Raw genomic sequence first — 26,739 nt, forward strand, 5'->3', positions numbered from 1 at the left:
TTTTCCCCCCGGTCTGCGTTGGGTCTTCGTTGCCGTGTGCAGGCTTTCTCTAGTTGCGACGAGCAGGGGCTACTCTTTGTTGCAGTGCATAGGCTCTAGGCCCACGGGCTTCAGTAGTTGTGGCACACAGGCTCTAGAGCACAGGCTCATTAGTTGTGGCACATGGGCTTAGTTGCTCTGCGGTATGTGGGATCTTCCCAGACCAGGGATCGTACTCGTGTTCCCTGCATTGGCAGGCAGATTCTTAACCACTGTGCTACCAGGGAAGTCCCAACACATTTGTTCTTAATAAGAGTTCTTTATATATCCTAATAGTAATTGCTTATCTGTTAACATAAGCTACAAATATCCTTCAGTTTCCTAAGGTGTTCCTTGCTGTCCAGCTTTATGTCTTTTGCAGGTAGCTTTCCTGAGTTTGATCTTACACTTCCATAGTACTTTATCCATTGGATTCTTACACTACAGTAGGGTGCCTTGTGGTCTAGTTTTTCCCACCATGGAGTTGATGGGAGACTGAATTTTATTTCTTTTTGCTCCAAAGGAGCTAGGAAACTAGTGAGTTGAATAAGCAGCCTTAAAGGTTGGTATAGTCTATCTCAATCAAGCTGGCATCTAGTGTGCCTTTGATGGCATCATTAGTGAGTATTCTTGGTTTTTGATTTCTCTTGCTGTAATTATGGGTGTGATGTTTCTCAGTAGCTGGCCTTCTCTGAGGATATCAGGTAGGTTACTTTATTAATTTAGAACACTTTGCATTCTAATATTTCTTTGGGAAAGTTATGTGTATGTGTAGGGTTCTTTATGTGTGGTTCTTTCAAAATAAGAGATACATAATTAGGTTTTCTGCTGAAATATTGGAATCCACTGTCTGCCATTAAAGGCACATTGGTTGCAAAGCTTTATTTTTGTTTCTAAAGCTTTGAATTAACGTGTGAGCTAATAATTAAATCAAGAAAATAGATTTAAAAAAATTATCTCCCAGTGTCCTTACTCTTGAATTCGTGGTTATTTAGGAGCTTACCGTCTTTGAATAGCTGTTACTATGAAATCTGTCTTTCATTTTTTTAGAGGGGGCAACTTTAAACAAAATTATCGTAGAATAATAATGATGAAGGCATTATTGACACAAGTGAACATTTTTAGTACCTTCAACCTGTGTATGAACAAAAATATATCATGATTTCAGATCAAAGTTATGGACTAGGCATTCGTTTGTAGGAAACGTGTCAGAATCAGAGTTGAATCGCCTCTGAGAAAGTCTGGTGTTCATTTGTGCTGCACACACTTACTGAGCCCTTTAATGCAACAGTGTGTTGCGCTGTTCTAGACTCAGACCTTCCAGTGCTGAATCATGTGGAGATTCACTCTAGGTGGGAAACAGGCAGGAAGGGAACACATGAACTATCAGTCAGTGGTAAGCCTTAGGTAGAAGATGAAAAGGGGGATAATGCTGCGGAGGGAGCAGTCAGCAGCCAGCTCAGTGTTCATTCACCCCGAGCCTGGTGGTGCATCCAGGAGGGGAGGGTGCAGGAAGACTGGAAGCATTGTTTAAAATAGATAGAAGTGTGGCATGGCCGTTTTACTCATTTGTTCAGCATATTTATTGCACATCTGTGCTATGTCTGGAAGTGTTCTCAAAACTGATAATCAGCGGTGAACACAAGAGGGACAGAAAAGTCTCTGTGTTTTTGGAGTTTACATTCTGAAAGTGGAAGCCTTACATAAACAAGAAAAATAATGTGAGGATTGGTGCATTGCAGATGGTTAGTATGAATAAAGTTGCTGTAAACATCTGTGTGCACATTTTTGTGTGGACGTGAGTTTCCAGCTCCTTTGTTTAAATACCAGGGAGTGTGATTGCAGGATTGTGTGGCAAGAGAGTATGTTGGGTTTTTTAAGAAACAGCCACACTGTCTGCCAAAGTTCCATACCATTCTGAATTCGCAGCAGCGAGGAATGAGAACTGTTGCTCCACAACCTTGTCAGCCTTTTATGCTGTCAGTGTTTTAAATTTTGGCCATTCTAGTAAGTGTGTATTGGTATCTCATTTGTTGTTTTAATTTGCAATTTCCTAATGACATGTGTTGAACATCTTTTCACTTGTATATTTTTTCCACCTGTATATCTTCTTTACTGAGGTGTCTGTTCAGATCTTTTGCCCATTTTTTTTAAGTTCAGTTGTTCATTTTCTTATTGTTGAGTTTTAAGAGTTCTTTATATATTTTGGGTGACAGTCCTTTATTAAATACTTTAAATATTTTGCACATATTTTCTCCCAGTCTGTGGCTTGCTTGTCTTCTCATTCTCCTTAACAGTATCCATTGCAGAACAAACATTTTTAATTTTAATGAAGTCTAGCTTATCAATTATTTCTTTCATGGTTTGTGCCTTCTGTATTGTATCTGAAAAGTCATCGCCAAACCCAAGGTCATCTAGATTTTCTTATGTTATCATCTGGGCATTTTATAGTTTCGTGTGTGTGCGTGCGTGTGTGTGTGTGTGTGTGTGTGTGTGTGTGTGTGTGTGTATCTATCTTTGTTTTCTAGTTGAATTGCTAAGGAAAAATAATTACCCCTTAATTTCTGTCCTGCTCTTTACGTGTGGGGTGATATGATATGCTTAAGGTATCTATCTTTTTTCTAGTTGAATTGCTAAGGAAAAATAATTACCCCTTAATTTCTGTCCTGCTCTTTACGTGTGGGGTGATATGATATGCTTAAGGTTACACAGATAAGTAAGGTCAAGATTGAGTTTTGAGTTCACTTGGAGTTTCACTGTCACCTTTTACAGTCATTGGGACCTGAATGCTTAAGTTGTTCTTTTGTGAAAATGGTTATTTGCATTTTCTGAAAGGAAGAGTTTTGTTATAGTCTTTTCTTCCATGGATCTTGAACGATTACAGGAAGGAAGTACTCTTAAACCGTGCATAGATTGCTAAAATGTTTAAAAATTTAATGGAATATTTTTGCACAGAATGCTCTTGTGTTTCTTGATTGATAAGTTTATCTAGCCATTTTTGATGAAATTGTCAATACCTGAAACCTGATGTCTTACTGTTGAGAATCTCGTTTGCTGGATTATGACCTTCTTTCCTTGACCTTTAAAACCAGCGCTTTATAATGCTGAGACTCCATTTTTGTAAGTAAGACTGAAAAATGAACTGTTCCTGCTTTTACTCTTAATGCTGTGCATATTTCTGCTGACATCGTATTATTTACTTTCTAAGGCCAATTCTAGATCTTCTTACTGTTTTAAAATACACACTTTAAAATGACAATAAGCCAAACCTGGGTGGAAGAAATAGTTTATACTGTGCTTAGTTTTACCTTAGTATGTTTTAGAGCATATGTCATGGAATTCATATTCACGTTAGTTAATGCTATTCATGAGCATCTCTCAGACTCACAAGAATTTTCACAGATGAATATGCATAATATAGGGTATGAAGAACATTATTCAAATTGTTAAAAAGGAGAAAAATTAAAACTTTAAGGAATATTCCTAATTTCTCCCAGATTCATGTTACTTCATTGTTTTGGACCTCCTTTTTCACATGTTATATGTTAATTCTTAATATCTGTATAACTATCTGAAATAAGGAAGATTAGAAAGAAAAATGCTTAAAAGGAGGTGCTGCAGTGCTAGAGATACCAAATCATCTTTTTCATCTTTTAAAAGAAAAAAGTCTAATTTTTGAAGATTTCATTTGTAAATTGACTCTGTTCATTGGTGATAAATATGCATGTTGGTATAGTAAAATCCCATTTTTTACATAATGCTTTAATGGAAATGGCAGTTTTATGAAATGAAAATGACTAGTAAAAATATGAATGATTCTCATAAGCCCTTATTACATCATTTTTATTGAGGTTTTTGTGTATTCTGATTCATTAATACAGGGGAAAAGGAGAACAGTAACATGGTTTATTTCCTATAATTACTCAAATCAATTAGAATTTGTTTTCAATAAAATTCTTAGAGTAAATTGCCCAGGGAGAGGAGAGAAGGGTTGGCCTGTTTTTACAAAATGTCATGATTTTTACACAAGACTTCGCTATTTTGTCAATGATGTTGTTCACTTGCATATATTTTTAGTATAGTTTCTTCCAGATTTTTAAAAATAAAACCCATGTAAGCCCAAGAAATCTCTAACACTTAATGGTTCAGGATTGAGTGTTGAGGGAGAAATCTGGGATATTTATTCTATTCTGCTTATTACACAAATATCGTTTGTCTTTCAATAATTTAGACTACTTTTTAGGTGAATCTTATAGGTTGAAATATTATTTAGATTGCTATGTAATGGGTTACCTGGTGGAATTTCCAAAAGCAGATTAGTGTTTACAGTTAAATTTGCTTTATTTTTGTGGAATACCTAGAAGAAAAGGTCATTGTAAAGGATAAACACACTTAAACTCCCCTCTCTGATGAAGCAGGGTGAGGAGGAAGAGACGGGAGAAACTGAGCTGGAAACAAGTAAGTGCTCTTAATTTCATCACAGTGGAATCTTGCCAGCATCCCTATTTTCTGCTTAGTATACTTCAAACCACCTTAGAAAATCCTCTATGTTTTTGGATGTGTTTGTGGGCCCTTATGAATTCTTGGCATTCTGATCTGAAGATGTTTCCATGTTCTTGAGGCAGAATTTTGTTGAAACAAATAACTTTAAGCTTATATCTGGAAAGCTTTAAGGCCTGTTAGTTTATGAAGCACCTTCAGGTTGTCAGTGAGAGTACTGTTTTCCCCCGTAGGCCTTATATTTGAAAGCGCACCCCTTTTCAGGTGTCTCACAGTTTTTGTCTGTTTTCTTCTCCTTTCCCCCCCAGCATTGTGGGGTCATTCGAGCTGGAGCTCTGCTTATATGATTGGCATGTAAGTCCTTGTGATTGGCACCTTTTACATGAGGGCCAAGGAATATACGTACATCGTGATTGTGCCCGTGTAGGTCTGTCTGAGCTTGTGTTTGTGTGTTTGTTTAATTGCTTTCTTTGACTCCAGAAAACTTGAGTTGTGTTTAGTTGTTCTTTTTTTCTTTTACCATTGCTGAAGTGATATCCACTTCAAGCAAAGAGACTTAATGGGAGATCAGACTTTCTCCATCTTCATTCTGAGCCAGACTGCATGTGTTGGAGAGTGGAAAAGGGTAGAGTCGTGGAGAGCTGCTGCCTCCATAATCCTGAAAAGACTGCCTCAGCACCAAGTGTCTTTTTTCTCCCGAGAGGCCAAAAATTTGATACGAGGATGGAGCGTGGTCAGCATCTGGCTGTCCCTCACTGTGGCTGAAAATCCTGTTGGGCCACAGGGTACCCACCCTCGTGTGTCAGCTTTTAGTTCTCAGTAAGGAGATGACTTAGCATGTCAAGAGAGGGTTATGTGTGATGGAGTCAGTAGGCGGGATGAGATAGATAGCAGAGGCCTTGCCTTTTCCCATGCCTGGCCACAGTTGGACCTACAAAGTGCCTCCCTCTTGTGGCGTCCAGCTTGACTGCCACGGGGTCAAAGGCAGGGCTTATTGGAAAGGTAAGCAGATGGAGAAATTCTGTCTAGGCATTTCATTCTTTTTTTTGGCAGGGGGGGGGGGGGGCTGCCACGTGGCTTGTGGGGTCTTAGTTCCCCGACCTGGGATTGAACCCTTGCCCTTGGCAGTGGAAGCGTGGAGTCCTAACTGCTGGACCACTGGGGAATTCCCTAGGCATTTCATTTTTGAAGGTGTCATTGCTCAAAGAATGGGAATAGCCTTTAGTATAAGTAACTACAAAACAATAGATAATCTAGTAGTATAATCAGTCCTGCTATAACGCGGCATATGCGTTCCTAAAAATCGCCATCCTATACAAAATAGCACAGTAAAAACCATAGGACTTAAGAGGAGGAAACGAGGTTAGGTGCGTAACACTCAAAACCTTTGTTGGTTACACACACACAAAGATAGGAACCTAATACAAGCAGAAGCACAGTTTTGCGCACATTAAATGGCTCGGAAATATATACATACCATAATAAATATGGCACTTTACCTTGAAAAAGACCTGAAGTTTGCCTGTGGAAGTGGGCGTTGGAAGAGTTGCAGTTTGTGAGGTACTGAAGTGGAGGAAGGAGGGTTACCCGAAATCACAGGGAAGGTGACACCAGGTAAGGATGGGTGTGGCCCCTGTCCCACACGGTGAACGGAGGTGCTGGTGGGCGATTGAGGTGTGTGTAGTTGTGTATTTTGTGTATTTCTGTGCCACTCGGTGCAGCTGGGTGCAGTTTTCTGTGATCCCTTAGCGTTTCTTGCAGACAAAATCACACATAAGCAAATGTGAAATTCATTTTATGCTCAGATTGTCCCCGTAATATGCACATCAATCACATTGAAACAGATTCACGTTTTCAAAATAAGCTTTCTAGCGGAACTGGCTGTAGTTTATTTTATTGGAATTGAGTCCCTTTTCCTTTCTTTCTTTTCACCGTTATTGATTTCTTAATTTATATTTGTTAAGCCCATATCAGATTGATTTTTCATGCCCAGAGCACCTCCAGAGGCGAGAAAGCAGCCTGAGATTTTAATTTTGCTAGTGGTAATCCACGAGGTACTTTTTCCTCCTTGGTGAGTGACTCTCAGTCAGTCTCTGTCTCTGTCTCTCTCTCTCCCTGCCCCCTCTCTCCACACACACCCTTTTACCCCATGCCAGGCACAGTGCTGGAGATACAGAAACTGGTAAGGTATCATTCTTGTCCTCAGGAGCTTAGAGTCTCATTGAAAAATTTTCAAGGCGCAGATTTAAACATCTTGGTTGTGGATCTTCTTAGGGAGCAGATGAACCAACTTCATGTGTTTCTTAGTTTGTGAACACAGGAGCACACATACCTCCCCACCCCATCTCTTACTTCCTGTGAATGTAAAGATGGGGTAAAGAGCTTGCCCGGAGGAAACACAAGACATCATTGATTTACATAGTGAAAAGATGTGAATTTGAAAAGGGGTTGAAGAGGTCCTAAGAGACCTCGTAGCTCAGCCCCCCCCCCGCCCTCCCCCACCCCGATTTCTTGATAAACCCTAGTGGTCAGGTGTTGGAGAAGATTCAGAGTAATGTAAATGGTTATGATCCCATTTTTGTTAATCCCCCCATCTCACTCATGTATGTGTGTACTGCTTGTGAAAGCATACGTGATGTGGAAACATCTCCCATGTTGTGAATATTAGTTACCTCAGGGGACAAGGGAAAGCTTATTAACTTCCTCTTTATACATCCTTTATTATTTGGCTTGTTTTAAGAAGCATGTTTTACTTTTTTAATTAAAAAATCTAATAAAGTAGAAAATGAATAAATAATAATGATAAAAAATACCCTCAGGGCACTTTGTTTCAATCTTCCCAGTACCCTGGGTAGTTAAAACTGAACGTGACGTTTCAGGGGTGGGCTGCCCAGCAGGACTCTGAACTTGCCGTAGCCTAAGGTGATGTTAACTTTTCTGCAGCGACACTGTATTGCTGTGGGGGCAGTTTGTGTGTATAGACCATTAACACCTCAGCGTCTTTCTTGCCTCTCTACTACTATTGGCACACTCTGCCTTTGATAATCATTTTGGACCCAGGTCTAGCTAGTCCTTTACATTCTCCCTGTTAGATTTCATCTTGTTATTGTGGAAATCAGTGTTCAGCATAGGTTAAGAACTGGCCTTGGATTCAGGCTGCCTGGTTCCAGATCCTAACTACCGCTAACTAGCATGAAAACTTTAGACAGGCAGTGTGTCCTCCCGAGCCTCAGTTTTCTCCTCCGGCAGTAATCATGGAGTTGTGAGGTGTCACGGAGGGAGACACTGTATGCCAGAACACTCACTAGCCCAGGTGCCTGGTGGCGTGGTGAGAACCTGGTGAATGTTAGCTGTTATTGTTAGTGCGTCAGCCTCAGCTGGTCTCTCCTTTCCATCATAATGAGATGGTCTTGGATTAACCATATTTGCACATCCCTCCTGACCCCAGACCATAAATCAGTCTTTCTGCTAAACGATCCTCCTGAGATCCCCAATCAGTCTCTGTCTCATTCCGCAGGTCCCTTCACCGACGTTGTCACCACCAACCTAAAGCTTGGCAACCCGACAGACCGAAATGTGTGTTTTAAAGTGAAGACCACGGCACCACGTAGGTACTGCGTGAGGCCCAACAGTGGGATCATTGACGCAGGGGCCTCTATTAATGTATCTGGTAAGTTCTGAGAATGAAGGCCAACAGGGTGGGCTAAAAAGGCCCCCTAGAAGTAGTGGGATCTCTTAAAGCTTGTATGTGCAGTATAGCAAAATAATATGGGCGTTTTCTCCCCCACAAGCCCCCGCCCTCTGATTAAAAAGCTCTGTGGGTCCCACTCACCTGTTGTTCTTCCATAATTAAAGTCTCTTTAGTTTAATGCTTACAGCCTTCGTGCCTCAATAGTTAGAGCAAAATTAAAGTGGTAACTTCAGACTTTGCTTCAGAATGAGTTTGGTTTTCACTCCCTTGAAATTAAATCTGCCCTTTGGCAGTAAATAAAAAAGGGCTAAACAAACTTAATTTTACTTTGTGGGAGAAAGCTAAATGGAGTTATTTTCTTATTTAAGCTAAATGATTTCTGACATTAAGCTCATGTCATTTCCAGTGATTGGTAACTGCACTTGACTGATTGTGAAAGGGTAAGGGAGATGAAGACTGAGGAAATTGGAATATATTCAAGGGGGCAAGTTCTGTGCATGTCTGATGGGTTTTTTCCCCTCCTGTCTGAGAGGGCATATATTTTCCAAAGTCCAAATTTTGAAAAGATGCTGGTAGAGTACCCAAATTGAGAATTGGATTTCAGAATTAAGGAGATGTAAGTGATGGGTTTGAGTTTAAATGTATTTTAGAAATGGAATAAACTTTTAGCTCATTAGAACTTCTGGGTCCAACAGTGCTTTTTGTATTTGTGGAGGAGCTATGGGGGAGTGTGTGTTAATCCTTTCAGTATCAGGAGACTGTCACAGAAGGCTCTGCATCATTAGAAGCTACTACTCATTTGAAATGGGTACCTGGCTGGCTTTTTTCATGACAGATTTTGATTGTGGTACATTGGGCTATTCATTTGACACCTAAAAGAAAATGACTCACCTCTTTGGAAAGATATAAGGTGTTTCATTATCTGATCATTTCCACAAACTCTTGTTCCCTACATCCATTGGTCTCTCTCATTATGGTGCGCTCACACCAGCTGTCCCCTTGTGTGTTTGTCCCTGAGGCTGCAAGACCTGATTTGGACTCTCGCATCAGGTTATTATCCAGGAGAAATCAGGAGGGTGGCAGCCAGCATTTACTGAGGGTCTCCTCTGTGCTGGGCCTGCACACATGTCATCATGTAATTTCTGTTATCTGCCCTGTGCAGGATGCACTGTTACCCCCATTGTACTAAGAAGGGGGCCAGTGGCCACAGGCTCACAGAGCTGGCCAGTGACAGAGCCAAGGTGTGGACCATCCTGTTTGGCTCTGATGCCCAGACTCTCTGAACTGCAGCATGCTGGTAAAGGAAGGGGCCCAGGATGTTGGCATTTCGGTGTTCCTTGGATCCATAGGGTTTCAGTTTTTCCGTTGAAATCGAGGGCAGCTGATATCTTTAATTCCCTTTTTTAAATTGACTTCTTTTTTACCTGTTGATTTCCTTGCCCATGTCAAATTTGAGTAAGGTGGTCAGTAGATGAGACTTAGATGTTTTCACAGTAAACATGGGGCAGCAACATCGTTTTCTCAGTAGTCTCAACAGGCAGTTGTACAGTGTAGGTGTGCTTTCCAATATGAAGTATAGACCTGTGTGAGTATATGTGTGTCTCTTTCAGAAAGATTCACCCCTCCCCCATCAGAGGAATGTTTTTTTTAAAGTAATAACTAACCCTGGGCATTTGTTTTGATTTATGTCTGCCTCCTTAAGGAAGACCAAGATTTTGTGGTTGTGGCCTTCCTTTTGCAGATGAGAAGGTAAGGTTCAGAGAGTGGGCGTGAATACCTACAGGCACATGGGTGATTAGTGGCCGAGCTAGTATTTGAAGCCGGGTGTCTGTCCTGATCTAGTGGCTCTTTGGTGACACCGAACTGCCTCAACAGTGTTAGGGGATGGCGCCACTTACGAATGAATGTAAAACAAAATACCTTGGCTCTCAAAATGTCATGTACTTGGGGAAAAAAGCCACTGAATAACAAAATGTCCATGTGTCTGCAGGCCTTCCTCCTAATGAGACAAGATTATGTTTACACATGAGAAAGGCCTCCTTTGTTTTTATTTGGTGTGTATCGGTCTCAGTGCTTGGGGTGCACCTGGGTAAAGCCAGATTTTATTGCATTTTCGGGACAGCCTCATCAGTCAGCAGAGGAGACCAGCCTCCACTTGCTGTAGTTTTCCGTGTTGAGGGGCCGCTGTATCATTTATTAGACGTTCGTGTCTTGGGGTAAAAGCACTGCACTTTTCCAAGAGTCCTGTTAAAATGCAGCCACGTGATGGCATCTGGGTGAGGACATGGGGTTCCCGGGTTCCTGCGGGTGAGAGAGACTGTCCTCAGGAGAAGGAGGCGCCCGGCGGCCGGGCAGCGCAGAGGGCTCGGAGGCTGGCCTTCCCTTCCCACACGCACGAGCGCGCAGCTGAGCTGGGCTTGCACCCGCTCTACTCAGAGGGCGTTAGAGCTGGGCTTCGGAAACCTGAACTGGGAAGCCCAACCCTGCTGTTTAGCCTGTTGGCTGACCTGTGCCAATACTCTAACCACCCCAGGTTCCAGTTTTCTCATTTGTGAGGTGGAGAGAATGGTATCCGCCTCACAGAGTATTTATCAATGCTGAAGAATTTTAACGGGAAGCGTGGTACGAGAGTGGGATTGCATTTTTCTTCCACTAGCTTTGACAAAAACTGGCTAGTTTCTGTTGAGGGTGGATCGCACATATTTGAATTGCCTTTTTAGAAATAAATCAATTCTATACATTTTACTAATTTATGAAATTTTTCTAATTTAAGAAGAAATTTTTGTTTTTCTTCTTTCTATAATATGCATTTGTTTTCTAGTGAAAAGTCACTAGTAAATTTTCAAATACAATCTATAAGAAGGAGGTCATCAAATCCACTGAAAATACTGCCAGCGTTGCCCTGCCTACCACATAGAATGTCACAGCGACCTGAGAAGGACGTGACTAGTACATGATTGTTTTCCCATCTCTGAAAACCCTTGGGATGTGCTAGCTGACAGGAAAGGTTATAAATCATTCTTTGAGAGAGGGGGGCAAGGAGGAAGGGAAAGAGGAGGAGGGGGATGGTATCTCCCCATGGAGCTGGCAACACAGACTGAAGTCTGAGGGCACACAGATCAGGGTTTTGATGGGGGACTGAGACTTTCTAGCTGTCAGATGTCTTTCAGACACACCCTGTGAAACTATTCTCAGCTGTCAGCTTAATCTGATATTCGCAGGACCTTACATTATGCATCAAAAGTCCAGACGCTGACCTGTCATGTATTTTCTTCAGAAGATGGCACATCACTCATTGGGTCCTTAAAAAAAACAACAACAACAACTCTTGTATAAACTCAGGTGGTAAAGTTACAGTTGGAAACAGGTATAAGCTAAACTTCTTGTGTCGGTAGGTGCAAAACATGCGGACTTCGCAAAGGAGTGTTTGGGGATCCGGTCACTCGGGTCTCTGATTGACTCCTTTTCTTTGTGCTTTAGATAGGTGCCTCTTGCCTCTCTTTCTGACAGCCCCTTCTGGGATCTGCGCCTGTTGGATGAGGCAGGCAGTAGGTGGGAGGGTGCTGGGTGCTTTGTGTTTGCATTAATTGGCCCAGAATGCCATGGTTTTGGCCCCTTGCCCCTTGATACGCACCATCTGCCAGAGACGGTTTTGAATTATTCAAATCTGGACCTCAGCAAGATAGGCACACTTAAATGGAGACTGGAGAAGAGGAGACTGGGTTTTTTCCTCTAGAGATTTTAAATGCAAGGAAAATAGAACTTTTTGAATTAATGAATTGCTTGAAGCAGTGGGGGGGTCTCTCTGTTTGTTCTAGCTTTACAAAATGAAATCTGTTCTCTGAACTGTCTGGTGGGAAAATATTTTTAAGGTAGATAATTTCTGAAAATGTCTGTGGTAAGCTGTTAGTGGTTGTGGGTTTTTTTTTGTTTTTAACACTGCAGTTTAATAATGAGGGGGTTTTCCATTGATACTCCAAACCATGTTTGCCAGCGGATACAGCAGGTGAAGTGATAAAATTATGGGCCCATCAAAAATACTTACGCTTCCTGTAATATGATATTAAGTTTAATATTTTTATAGCCTTCACTGAATTCTAATTCCACTAAAGTAGCAAGCACGCTTCCATTTGCAGTTCAATTATGCATATTGGTTGCCTTTGTACCAAGGAAATTAGAAATGCAAAATATCTGTTGGGGGGGGGCATTGGAAAGAGTCACTAAAGATACCAATATTTAGGTACAGATACACTTTACTAAGTGTATCCTGGGAATTGAAAATGAATTAAAGACAAACCAACTCAAATCTTCTAGTGTCTGAATCTGTGTTTTAAATTAAAATTCAAAGAATTAAGGAGCAGTGTTTATTCCTGACATATAGCCCTTTTCAGCACTTACTTCAGTCACATTTAAAGCATAAAGTTCTTCCGGTAAAATCCCGAGGACAGAGAATGAACATCAGCAACTCTTCCTGGATGGAAACATTGGCCACAGGTAATGTAACTGGGTAGCACTGCAATTGACAAGTAATCCTTTTAAGGTTTTGCTGACTCAGTTTAAAGGAGCTGCTTACTTGCCCTGGACCAGCCAAGCTTGGGTTGCAGCTTTTAGGTGATTAGCGTCCGAGTGTAAGTGCACTGCCCTTAGAGAAAGAAGTCAGGGATTCATCCGTCGAGTGCTGATAGTGGAGCTAAACTTGGAGGTTTTGGCATCTTAACAGCCGCGTTCTCCTTCGATTGATCGTTTGCTTTGGAAGTCTCTGATAAACAGAACCTTTTCATAAGTGGTTTTCATGAACCAGCTTTATGACTCTCAGATAAGAACAACTCACATTCATACTTAAAAGATGTCTTTAATCTTTTTCACCAGATGAGATTCTGGTTTTTTAAAAAAGGGGGAAATTACCAACAGTAATTAAGCTTAATCGTGCTTTTAAAGATTTTTTTAAAGTTTACTGTAGGGAATTCCCTTGGTGGCACAGTGGTTGGGAGCCTGCCTGCCAGTGCCGGGGACCCGGTTTCGAGCCCTGGTTCCGGGGGGATCCCACATGCCGCGGAGCCACTGGGCCCGTGCACCACAGCTACCGAAGCCCGTGCGCCATAACTACTGAGGCCCGCGCACCTGGAGCCCGTGCTCCGCGGCAGGGGAGGCCACTGCAGTGGGAGGCCCGTGCGCTGCAATGGGGGGGTACCCCCCGCTCGCCACAACTTGAGGGGGCCCGCGTGCAGCAACAAAGACCCAACACAGCCAAAACTAAATAATAAATTTATTTAAAAAAATAGTTTACTGTAATATTGAAGTTTCTTAAGGAGAATCCTATGTTTCACTTTTTATGAGTGTAACACAAGTTCCTTATTTTTTACATTTTTCAAAGATCATGATCAAGAGGACTTATCCAAGTACATTCAGTACACCTCACTTAGTGGAAGTACATTCAGTACAGCTCACTACAGCGTGGCGGAGGAGCCAAAACCAGGCGTGGCTTCGGAGCAGCCAAAAGTAATGTTCTTTTCACTGGTTATGGCACCTTTTGCACATTATACACTTAGGCTCCCTGGTCTTGACTCTTCTGTTTATACTCTTACCTTAGACTCTCTGTTAACCCTGTTCTGATGTCCAGCCCATCACAGGCCAGAGTGAAGGGCAGGGGCTGCGAGCGGTGCCCACAGTGAAGGCCTGGACAGGAACACCGCAGAGAACAAGTACGGGAAGGTAACAGCAGGGATCTGGGACTGCCTGAGCCTCAGGGCAGACTGTTCTCCCTGTGCAGTGGGTCAGTCCCGAGAGACCTTGCTTGTGGGTCATATTAAGGTGGCACGTAATGGATGTTGATAATCAGAACCCGAGAGTACTCAGGAAAGGCTGTGTGGTATTCCAGTATAAAGTGTTAATGGAGATAGGAAAGTGTGTTGGAGCTTTGAAAAAAGATGTGCATTTTAAAAGATATTTATAAAAAAGAGTGAGTCAGCCATGTTCTTTGGCCAGTGCTTGTATACTGCACACCTCATTCTCCAGTGATACTGGGGTACATTTGCACTGTAAGCTCTGCACAGATAAATCAGTAAGACTCTGAGGGGTTTGTTACCTAAGATGGGCTGCACTGAACTGGAAACTCCTGGAGGAGCACAAAGACAGTTCGGTGTCAACCGGTTTATAAATAGATGCAGTTAATTATTTACCCTCTGGACTCCTAGTTCCATCCACGGGTCCCTGAATAGACAGAGGTCCAGGAAAGTAGTCATGTGTTCCAACATTTTGAGCATCCTAAAGGAAATAATAAATTTACTCACGATAAGGGCACCCAGTCTAACTAAAATGTCCGCTTTGCTTTAGGCTAGAATTCTGTCACCTCATTGTGGAATACTGGTTATCATAAGCTGATGACAGAGTGCTGGTTTGTCTCTGATTAGTTTCAAAAAAGTGGAGCAGTGACTTCATTACGACATTGTAAATGCAGTTTAGTGGAGAACAGTCTTTTGACAGAGGCATGAAAGCGAAGACAGAGAGTGCGAGAGCACAGTGGTGATGAGAGGATTGGAAACCACTGTCTTAAACCACGAGATGAAGAGTGAGTGGCTCTGGGAAGTGGGGCAGAAGAGAAGACAGCTGGTTGAGGATTCAAGTGGGTTTCCTCTCTCTGTGCTGCCCAGGGAGATTCCTGGGGGGAGCATGATTCCAGAGGGCTTTGAATGTTGGAAGGGAAGAGGGGGCCATACTCCTCAACCAGTGGAAAGCTGCAGATTAGTTCCCAGAATGTGAGGTAGCAAAGCATGAAGTCCTGGTCTCAGCTTAATTGGGTAGAAAAGGCGAACATGTGGGGAGAGCCCTATCAGTAGTGTCCGCTGATAGAATAAGATCCCCAGTAAGATGAGGGTGTGAAATAGCATTCCAGTAGGAGCTGCGGCGTGAGGAGGTGTCATGCAGCACGTGTTCTCCAGGTAGGGTGCCTGGACCGGCGGCAGCAGCTGGGAACAGGTTAGAAATACGTGTTCTCAGCCCCACGTGTTGAATCAGAAACTGGAGGTGGGACCCTGCCACCTGTGTTTTGACAAGCATTCCAGGTGGGTCTGAAGCACGCTGAAGCTGGAGACCCCCTCATGACAGAGTCAGACTAGTGGCAGGTTCAGAGTCAGATGAAGCCCGGAGAGGTGTGTCATACTGAGATGTGAGTAGGGCAGGGGGACCGAGAGTGATGTGCCAGCCTCTTAGGCCCAACATGGTAAGAGGAGACTTGGGTTACGACAGGAGAATACCTGCGTGCGGGGGTGTGGCCAGCACCATGTGCACACCTGTTGGACCAGCAGGGAAGCCTGTTGTTGGATCATATCAGTAAACTGAAAGAACCAGGCTGTGGACTTGAATTGATTGTTTTTTACTTGGGAAATAGGCTTTTTTTTTGTAGCAGGTTTTTGGTCCGAGGAATATCGTGATGGTGAGTAGGGTGTTTAGGGGGAGATTAAATTTGTAACGTTATAGGGCTCTGCAGGTCAGCTTATCTGAGAGAGAGACCGGAAGGAGGCAGGGAGATCTAGCTGGAGAGGCTGAGATGTTGGGGGGTGGGGCTGAGCTGAGATTGTGGTCATGTGAACAAGGAGAGGGACATTTTAAAGATAAAATTCTGAGATTAAAAATATAATAAAGCGTGTGTCGAGGTGCTTGTTGGACTTTTATTCATTTGCTCTGTTGCCATTATTATGATGCAGATGAAAATGATCTGTGACCTGCTCAGGTTCTCATAAGAAGCTTTTATGCTGCATTTAATCAAGTCATTTCTCCGAGGGTGTGTGTGTGTGTGTGTGTGTGTGTGCGCGCTCAGGTTCTCATAAGAAGCTTTTATGCTGCATTTAATCAAGTCATTTCTCCGAGGGTGTGTGTGTGTGTGTGTGTGTGTGTGCGCGCTCAGGTTCTCATAAGAAGCTTTTATGCTGCATTTAATCAAGTCATTTCTCCGAGGGTGTGTGTGTGTGTGTGTGTGTGTGTGCGCGCTCAGGTTCTCATAAGAAGCTTTTATGCTGCATTTAATCAAGTCATTTCTCCGAGGGTGTGTGTGTGTGTGTGTGTGTGTGTGTGTGTGTGTGTGTGTCTGTGAAGCGGCATATATTCTGCATTTCTTCTGCAGAAAGTCTGATCTTATTGATCCAGTGTTTTATGACCATGGAGGCCCTTTCCTAACAGGATCCCACTTTCGCAGTATAGCAGACATTGTATCATAAAGCGTTAATGCTGGTGAGTGGTGACCTGGTCTCCAGGCCGTCTCCTGGTAACAGGCTTCTTTTTAGTGTAGTAGCAGCAATACATTTTAAAAGTAGGATGGACGGTTCATTTAAGAGGGTTTTATCATCAGTGTCTCTGGTATTCAAGTGAAATAAATTAAGTTAATGGGAAGCTCTTTTATAGCCTGTCGTGGAAAAAAGTACATAATTTCTGTCACAATTTGCATGTATGCAGCTGAAAGAACAAACGTTTAACAACATTTATTCTGTCATGTTCTCGTAAAGTTCCAGCTAATAGGGCATAACAAATTGAATTCGACATGAGATGATCGTAGCTGAGAAATACAACCTTTTGGACATGAGTTGGGGGCTGTGTTAGTTCAACAGGGTGCAGATGCTGAGGCCCAGCGAGGGTTTATGAAATTTCACAAAGTCTGGGTGCCACTTGACCTCCTCCCTCTCGCACGCTGATTGGGGAGCCCACAAGAAAGGAGCGATGGTAGGTGGCAAACGCCTTCTTTTCCACCTACTGCTCTAGGTGGAAGGAGAGTTGCTGCAGAAGTTCACCAGCGGCCACCATTTTCACTCAGCTTAAAGTTTTCACCTTGCCAGTCTCACCAGTGCATCGGACATCTGTGTTTCTGTTTCATGAGTCCCAGCCTTTGCAGAAGGGGTATTTGACCTGCCACCTCTGCTGACTCCAGTGCTCCTGTAAGGTGATTTGTTACCACCAGTACCCACTTCTTTGTGTGCTTACATTCTTGTTGAGCCTCGAGGTCTAAATGTCAGTTACATCCTCTTGAGGGTCTGTCTTCTAGCTCTGCACTGTGGCGACTTGGCAGGCAGCGTGCTCTAGGCCTGGAGTTGGACTGATGCCACCTTCAAGGTCCGAGGGTGGCAGGGGGTCTCAGACAGCGCCCTTCTCCAGAGGTGGAGCAAGAGGTTGCAGGGTGGTTTGGTTAGCAGAGCACAGGGAACCCCAGTCCCCTCCCTGTAAGGGACACGTGCACGTGCACGTGCGCTTCTGTCTCCACCCGAGGCCTGGGTACATACGGGACTCAAAACTTGGTTTGTGTGAGGTTGCTTTCTCTTTCAAACTGCATATTCTCCCAAGAAGGGAACTACACAAAGCCACCAGTGCCTTCACTTGAATTATTATTAACCAGAGCATTTTCCTCCTGGAGGGGCCTGCGGGCAGCTTGATGTAGAATAACGGTGGTCATACCTTTTGGTCTCAGGGCCCCTTTACACTCTTAGAAATCAAAGACCCAAAGAGCTTTTTTTGATTTGTGGGTTGTATCAATATTTATCGTATTGCAAATTAAACTGAGAAATTTAAAAAGTATTCTTTAATAACAACTTTAATAAATACAGTTATATGCAAACAGTAACATTTTTAGTGGAAAATAACTTTTCAAAAAAATTATGGCTTTATTCAATATGTTTTGCAAATCTCCTTGATATCTGGCTAAATAGAAGACAGGCTGGATTCTCTCAATTGCTTTTGCATTTCAGTCTGTTATAATGTGTTGTTTTGGTGAATATATATGAAGCAAAACCACCTTTACCACAGATATGTATTGGAAAAGGAAAGGGTATTTTTAATAGCCTTTTCAGATAATTACAGACATTATTCTTTGATACTATACCAAAACTTGACAAGTGACACTTTCTTAAAGTTCAATACAGTGTAGAATCTGACACCCTGTCAGTGAACCGTTTGAACTTTGTTTCACTAAAATGCATTGGTTTCTCTTACACTTGATGGTTTGGTAATATGCTAGCTGAGTTATACAGATCTTCCAACTGTTGACATCTCATTATACAGTATCAAAAAAGTACATTCGTTACTATTCCCACTGATCTCATTGGAAAAGTCCTTAAACCTTCAGGAAACTGTGAAGCTCTTGGTGGCAGAAAGAGGTTTTCCAGTATTCTAACTTTTGTGTGAATGCCTGGTTTTTATCACCGGCAACAACTATAAGTTGTTTTCCTTAAAGTGACAGGCTCACTGCATTCATTTCTCAGGAAAATATCTGCTGTGTACCCAGGTGTGAATAACCATAGTTTTTCTGTCGGGTGTTCTTTCAAGTAAATGGTTCCATGAGGAAGCGTCCAGTTGAGCTCACAACCCAAACAGTTGCACAGGTGCTTTTCCCAAGGCAGCAGAAGTGCTTGATGTGTACTTGTCATTTCATGGTGCAGAGTGCTAAGATGCATTGTCAAGGGTTGGAATTTAGTAAAGTCTGCGCTCAGGCACTAGCATTTTCACCCACCGTTGCTTTTGTGCCGATCATCACTTCGAATGTCAGTGCGGTGGAAAAGGCATGTAACATGTAACGCCTTGGTATTATTATGAGCAGTTTTGACTTCATGGACCGCCTGAGGGGTGGGTCTCGGGGTCTGGGAGTAACACTTCAAGAACCGGTGGTGTGGAAGTTGGACTGTGGACACAGAGCCAATGTGGAGCTCTGGTTCCATCAGTTAATATGCTGTCCATGGGACCCGAGGGAGGCCACTTAGCCTTTCCAAGCCCTGTCTTCTCATCTAGAACATAAAGCCGTGGCCATCTTTATGATTGTTGTGAGGACTGATGGGAGAACTAAGGAAAATATTCCTTCTTTGGTGCCTAGTCTGTACTAGGCCCTAGTAAAAGTTATTTTCCTTTCTTGGGACATTGCGAAGGCATTGGAGATGGGAGCGCGGGGTGAGGTAGAGAGAAAAAGGAGGGGTCAGTTTGCTTTAGAACGTGCCTGCAGCCCTGGCTTATGCCTCCTGGAGGAAGGGGGAGAAGGGTAGAAGGGGAACAGCGGGTCTTCCTGGGGCTCTTGATGTGGGGTTGTCTTAGGGTCTCTGGGCCCATCCGTTCTCTGTGTATGATCCAGTGTCACTGGAGCTAAAGAGCCAGCTTCTCTGAAAATTGACCGTGTCTTCTGATTGCTCTCATCTCCTGGGCATTGGGCTCTTTACAGATAATCCTTGTTCAGCCTCAGAGCCCTCCACGGTTCACAGCTGGGAAAGCAGAGCCTCAAGGATGAGGCAGTTTTTCTACTAGAGCTGTGCCCTACTGAAAATCTAAGTGTAGTCCAGGACAAAGTTCTTTTCTTTCCAATTCTAAAAAATACTAGAGCGTGATTTTGTCACAGCCAGGTGAGATCTGAAATTCTTAAAACCTAATTCACTTTAATTTTTTAAAATAAATATTAATCTGATAGTAGTTTGAAGACTGTGACCCAACTCCAAAAAAAGTTGACAGTTCCCGTCCAGGGAAGATCACAGTGCACGTGAAGACACTGGCTTCTTTCTTTATCACATGCCTCTTCCTTATTGCCGTCTTGCAGGTGGAAAAAACGCAATGGGAATTTAGCTTTCAGGATAAGAGTCCATGGTTTTGACCTACCAGTCTGGTCGTTTGTCCCTGAGGTTAAATGTCAAGCCCAGGTGTGTAGTGATGTCCCAGGTCTGTCCACAGGAGAGCTCTTGCTAGTTCAGTGATGTCAGAGGCAGAGTTGTCTCCGTTCCAGGTCCCAGGCCACCAGCAAGGACTGCTTTTCCAGGATGGAACTGTGCCTTTACATCTGCAAGCATAAAATTTCAAGTAGAGTGGTCCTGTGTTTTAAACGACATTTTGTTCTCTCTGCTTATGGTCACACTTTGGATTTGGGGTCCTCAGACTGGACATATTGATAGACTTTCTCTGTGCCCAAGAGAGAAAGGACCCATCATCTCTGAGACGGAGGGGGATGTTTGTATTTCTCTTCCTCATCATGTGTGGTTCTGTAAGATACGTGATGGTGGGTCTGCGGTGCGTGCAGGATGTGACCCCGTCGCGAACTGGAGCATCCATTGTGGCTGAAGGGGTGCTGACCGCACGTGGCTCCTTGTCACAGTTTTGCTGCTTCCCAGCTCAGTGACCTTGAGCAGGTCCCTTCACTTTGTCGAGTCCCTTCACGATTCTTTTATAAGCTAGGGCTTAGGGTAGGTGCCCTTCATCTGCTGCAGGGGGTGGTTGATTGTGAGGCTTTAAGCACCTGGGAAGTTCTAAGTGGTGTTAAGGGCAGGGGAGCGCTGGCGCGCGCCCAGCAGCAGGGGTGCTATTGGAGAGGGGCAGGGCTTGCGCTGTCAGAGGGCAGAGAGCCAGCGCCTCATGGTGGCCGTGAGCACTGGCTCTCCAGCCGGGCCACCTGCGCTGGAGTGTCCACTCCTCCACGGTGTGACCTTGGGCAGGTTAGCCGACCTTCCTGCGCCTCAGTTTTTTCGTCTGAAAGCAGCCACATCAAAATAACCTCCACAGCATTGCCTGCCTCTGAGGTAATGATAACGCTGAGGTGCAGAGCTGAGCTTCTGGCCCAAGGGAGACGCTCAGTGCCGGGAGCTCTTATCAAGCTCGGGGCTACAGCGGGCCTTTCCTGTGTATGAAAAAGTTAGTTTTCAGGGAACTTAATGAGATGTGTGGTTTAGTCAAAGTCTTGTAGCAAAACCTGTATTTTAAAGCAGCTGTCATTTAATGGGGTAGGGTGGTAGGTCCTAGGGCAGCCAGTCAGAACAGGACAGCACCTCCCTCAGCACAGTGGGTGTGCTCAGTCAAGGGAGCCCTTATGTGAGACTCCCCTAGGTTCTTAGGGAGAAAAAGGGTGTAAGCTGGTGGTGCCCTGAGGGTGCTGGTTCTGAAAATTCTCTAACGTTCTTGGCAAAATTGCATTTGAAGCCTTACTTTGATGACCTTGACGTGGGAAATAGGACAGAGAGAAGCTAAAACAGTTCCTTAGATGTCTTGGATTACTCTGTTTTAGTTCCTGAAGAGATCATTTGCATGTGTCTTCTTGAGCAAAACAGGCACAGGTGTTTCTACCTGGTTGACCTGGATGTAAGGCCCGTAGCAGATGCTTGGTCAGGTGTGCCCTAGCGGCAGATCAGTGGGCTGGGAATCAGAAGACCTGGGTCCTGAGCCCCAGCCCTGGCTCTGCCACTACCTGCAGGTGGACCCTGGGGAAGTGCCTTCAGTTTCCGGGACCTCAGGTTTGAGACCTGGTCATCCTGGCCTGCTCGCTTCACCTGGGGTTTCTGAAGGCTCAGACAGAGAGTCCTGGTAAACTGCTTTACAACCAAACTACAAGGAATTAACCTAACAAATGGCTGCTGGTAACCAAGCTCTGACCCTCCTAATGAAATATTTTCTTTCTCAGTGATGTTACAGCCTTTCGATTATGATCCCAATGAGAAAAGTAAACACAAGTTTATGGTTCAGTCTATGTTTGCGCCAACTGACACTTCTGATATGGAAGCAGTAGTAAGTACTGAATGCTTCTTATTTTTTTCAGTAATTAAAAGAAATGATTAGGTGCAGAATTGTGGGTGCATGCATTTCAAAATGTGTCAAAATTGATTTTAAAGGGGAATGGTGCCTTCAAGGAGGTTTGTGCTTTGACTGCCTTTATGGTTTTTCTAAAACTTTGATTTTAACATTTCACGTAACTTTTTAGAACACTCTTCTTTTCTGACTTTTATATCTGGTGGCCTTCAGCAGTTCCTTCTTCTGGTGGATTGTGTCTTGAATGGTCTGAGGATTCTCTCCCTTCAGCCCCCTCCCATTCCCCCCACAGAAAAGGACAGTTTTCACTATAGAGAACCTTCCTACCACATCTTCCCCATCTTCCAGAACCCAGAGGGATGGGAGAGAGTTGAATACTAAATATCCTTCAACCCTTTAGGCATTTTTTTTTTTCATGCTTGGTTCTGGTAAGCATGATTCTGGGTTTTTTGTTGTTGTTTTTTTCCCCAAGTTTCCTTCATGTTTTGTTTTCCCCCTGCTTAAATACATGTTTAACTCTGTCTCTTAATTTTGGTAAAAATAAGATGACTTCATTTTCATAAAATAAGTAATTGATATATTACAGTTGGCCCCTTCATTTCTGTGGGTTCTGCATCTGCGGACATGGGCCAACGGTCCTAGCATTTCATGTGAGGGACTTGAGATTTTGGTAGCCGTGGGGGCGGGGCCCTGCGATCAGTCCCTCCTATTGATTTTTCTAGAAGAAGATTATAATGGTAGTTCTTCCCCAAGGTTTCACTTGAATAAATCAGCAGGCATCCTGGTGCTGTGAGTGTGAATCACAATATACTGATAAAGCTTAAAAAAAATCCACAGCACCAGTGAGGACAGACTGTCTAGCCCTCACAGTTTGGAAAAGAAGGGGAGGACTGCCGCAACATTTTCACCGCTTTGCAGTTCGCCAACTGAGACTAAGAGACTGAAGTCATCCGAGGAATGCCTGCAAATTTGAGTTAGCTGGGATGCACACTGTGCTGCTGCTTCTCTTTCACAGTTGTATACTAAGTGCTGTTTCCATGCACAGCCTACCTTCATGTCCCCGTGCCACCACACGGCTGCTTCTTTTCATCTTGGAAAAGCATAACCGACCACCTTCATGCATGTTTAACTTCCGGGTAGGAAATGAAGGGTAAGCTAGATATTTGGGGGTTTCAGAGAGATCAGTGAGAGTAGGCTTCCTTTAAGATTCCTTCGAATAGGAATGACTGTTGAGACATTCACTACATTTATTTCCTGGAACATGATGTGTCACTTCATGTTACTTTGTGTGACCAAGGAAATGTATGGCAACTGCAAAGTGTGGAATATCCAAGAATATATTCTGTTTGGCTTCTGCTGCATGGCTTGGTGAGAAGAGCATGGGCTTGGGCGCCTTGGGTGTGAAGCTGAGTTCTGCCTTTTACTAACATTGTGGCCTTGGGCGATGTTCATTAACTCTCTTGAGGGTTTGGTCACGTGTAAAATGGGGATGAAAACCTAGTTCACATGGCTGTTGTGGGATTAAATGTGCTGTGTATGTAGAACACTTGGCATAGTGTCTGGCATCTGGCAGCTGTTTTATCTGAGCACTCTTATAGGCCAGGCACTCTATATACAATAAAGGTGAATTTTACTTCCATGATAACTTTTATAACAGGTAAAAATTTTTTTATATGAAATGTACATTGTTGGAAATTTTGGAAATATACAAATGAGCAGAAATAAAACGGAAGTGACCTGTAATTTGTTTATACTAAACCCAACCACTGTTAATGAGAGCCTTGTGCTTTTTCTTTACTTTAAAATAGTTTTCTTTATATTGTGATATACAGAAAGTTGAAAAAATAGTAGTGCCTACTCATCTAACCTTTACTAAGACGCACCGTTTAACATTTTGCCACGTTTGCTTCGTTGCTGTCATAAACTTCCTTTTTCGCTGAAATACTTGACTGTAAGACACAGACTTCGTGACGCTTCACCACCTAACTGCTTCAGACAGGGACAGTCTCTTACATAGCCACAGTCCCATTATCACAGCTAAGAAGCTTAACATTAATTCAGTAATGTTTAATAGAGAAACCCATACCCATATTCACCATTTTCCAGTTGTTCCAAAAATGGCCTTTAGTTTTTCTTCTCCTAGAGCACCCTCACCCTTTTAACAGTCCAGGCCAGTTGACTTGCAGAATGTCCCACATTCTGGATTTGTCCAATTATTTCCTCATGATTAAATTCAGGTTAAATGTTTTTGTTTTCTTTTTTTTTTTTTTGGCAAGAATATTCCCTAGGTGGTGTCATGTATGATGCATCATATCAGAAGGCATTTAATGCCGTGTTGTCCCTCTTTTGGTGACACTAAGTTTGATTACTTGGTTAAGATGGTGAATGCCAACTCTCCCCAGTGTCAAAGCACATTTTCCCCTTGTGGTTAATAGGTTCTCTGTGATACTCAGAGTAATCAGATACTTGGAGACCACATGAACATCCTGCTTGCCGGCAAGCATTCTTTCACTTGGCGATTTTTGACACCCAGAGATGATCCTTGCCCCATGTTCTTTTGACACATGCACGCAGGCACACGTACACTCTGTGTGTGTGTGTGCGCGCGCGCGTGCAGAGGAACGGACTTAAAATATTGCTTGTAGTTTCTTCACTTAATATCCTGCGAATTTTCCCCATGCAATTAAACACTCCTCAGTATCCCTTGGATGGCATGCTGTTCCATTGACTGTACCTGCCATGGTTTATTTGGTGGTTCCCTATTGTTTGACATAAAGATTATTTGCCATTTTTGGCTCTGGGTACTGTGTTGCTCTCGCTGCCTCCTGCATGGTTCTGGGGTGAGGGTGGGGGAGTTCTTTCCTTTTTCTGTATTGCAGCCTTCCTGCTATGCTGGTCTGTAATGATCAGAACACCTGGGATTCCTGTCCTCCACTGCCAAGAGGAGGAGGAGTAAGCCAGAAGTGCATCGTCCCAGGACATGGATTTAGTCAGGAAGATGTTACTACCAGCACACTGAGGCAGTGGGGGTCAGCCCAGACAGCGGCGATCACAGGGAGTGGCCTGCCAGTTCTTGTGCCCTGTTGGTAGTTGGCAGTGTTCTAAAGCCACTCCCAGATAGCGCGTGCTTACTCTCTCTTAAGAAGGACGTGCTCTGCGAAGTAAGTTGTGCTTTCTTAAGGAGAGCCCAGATGTCCTTAGGCCATCCAGTTGCAATTTAGAAGATTCCTCTTGGGTCAGCGGTGGTCATCTCTGTCCCGTGTGCTTCCCGCAGACTCGTGACAGGAGGAGCGCTGGTGGGCTCTGAGGGGCCCGGCAGCAAGACGGGGCTCTGTGAAGACGAGTGTATTCAGGAGGGCCAGTGCGTTAATGTTGTCAGGTTAAAAGTCTTGAAATCTCAGCAGACTTAAGTTCTTTATTTGATATGCATCAGGGCTTTCTCATTAAGAGTATTTTTCTGAAATTGTCAGTTATAGGAAGAAAATTATCCTTCCAGCAGCTTTATAATATCCTGATTATTAAATTTAAATTGTTTTAGTGGAAGGAGGCAAAACCGGAAGACCTTATGGATTCAAAACTTAGATGTGTGTTTGAATTGCCAGCAGAAAATGATAAACCAGTAAGTATGTTTATAGTTAACAGTAATTGAATGTTGCAAGCTGATGCTTATTTGCGTACCATCTCCCGCAAAACCAAGATTTAAGTTGGCGAATTATTTTCCTTCTTCTGATGTATGTATGAAGAAAAAAATAAGCTGAAGTTAACAAATAAGTGGGCCTTCATGAAATCTGCCTTTGAGAGACTTGCAGAAAGACAGCTAATTGAAACATTTTTTTCCCTTTGAAAAGTGCAACCTGTTGGCTGTTGAAATGTCATAAATTACAAAGAGCTTCTGTGACTTGGCAAAGTTATAGGTTGCTATTTAACGGTGGGTAAGACCAAAACGGAATAATTTGCCGTTTATCCTGGTGCTTGGTGGACAGGTGGTGGTGAGCTCTGAGGTTCTGTTGTTTTACAGAGTGCCGCCTGTAGGCTTCCCCGTCTACACTTTCCCTCAGCACCACCTCTCTACCCGTTGAACCCCACCCACCTCTTCAGTCAAAATATGCTTTTAGATTAGGATTTCTCAACCTCAGCACTATTAACACTTGGGCTGGATAATTCTTTGCCGTGGGGGCAGTCCTGTGCCTTGTAGGATGTGTAGCGGTATCCTTGACCTCTGCCCACTAGATACCAGTAGCACCCCCTAGTTGTGACAACCAAAAATGTCTCCGGATATTGCCAGATGTGCCCTTGCTGGGGCAGAATGATTCCCTGTTGAGAATCGCCCCCTTTGCTTTCCGAGCGGCTGAGGGCAAGGAGCGACTTCCTCCAAGCTGTCAGCTCTCTTTTCTCTGTGTGAAACCCAAGGGATAAGCCTGTTGTGGCCCTGGCTTGTGACCAGTTGGAGAGAGAAGATTATATCAGTAATGCTAATGTGGACCTCCCTTCAACCTAGTCAAAAAACTTATAATAAGTTGTATTAAAAACACAGTTTAAAACACATGTAGACCATTCAACCACCCTGGCTGTTAACAGCTGGAGGTGGGAAATAGAAATGCTCACCTCCTCAACATTATCCATAGCCGTCTGCAGGAGTGCTGATGCTTTGTGTCAAAACTACATAGCATTTTCTTTCTGCTCAATAAATGACCACTATCATTATCCTGTTGGTTTGAATGGCACTGGTCTTTTTTTCTTTTTTTCCTTCCCATTCCCATTCCAGTCCTGGGAAGGTCAGTTGTGGACGCTGTGAGATCTGTATTCTGGCCCTAGCTCTGTGCTAGGTGATTAGCTCTGTATGTTGGGGCCTTGCCTTTCAGGGCCTCACTCTTCTCACTTGGGAGAGACGAAGGGTAGAGCTCCTAGTTTTCAGTTTGCTGCATGGAACCCCCAGGGCAACGATCCCCAGTTATTTTATTTTCCCGACACACCTGAGTGCTTCCATGCCCTCCCCCCCCCCCCCT

At 43.5% G+C, this 26,739-nt stretch overlaps 1 protein-coding gene across 1 annotated transcript in view; it reads left to right on the forward strand.

Moving 5' to 3' along the window:
- The window catches only part of VAPB (VAMP associated protein B and C), a 47,134-nt gene that overhangs the window by 17,195 nt on the left and 3,200 nt on the right, over window positions 1–26,739 (forward strand). The window contains exons 2-4 of the mRNA XM_007449457.1: window positions 8,036–8,188; window positions 21,609–21,712; window positions 25,272–25,352. Coding sequence (XP_007449519.1) covers window positions 8,036–8,188; window positions 21,609–21,712; window positions 25,272–25,352 — 338 coding nt within the window. The remainder of the gene's footprint in view (window positions 1–8,035; window positions 8,189–21,608; window positions 21,713–25,271; window positions 25,353–26,739) is intronic.

The sequence above is a fragment of the Lipotes vexillifer genome, unplaced genomic scaffold (assembly GCF_000442215.2).
Source record: "Lipotes vexillifer unplaced genomic scaffold, Lipotes_vexillifer_v1.1 scaffold524, whole genome shotgun sequence".
NCBI classification, from domain to species: domain Eukaryota; kingdom Metazoa; phylum Chordata; class Mammalia; order Artiodactyla; family Lipotidae; genus Lipotes; species Lipotes vexillifer.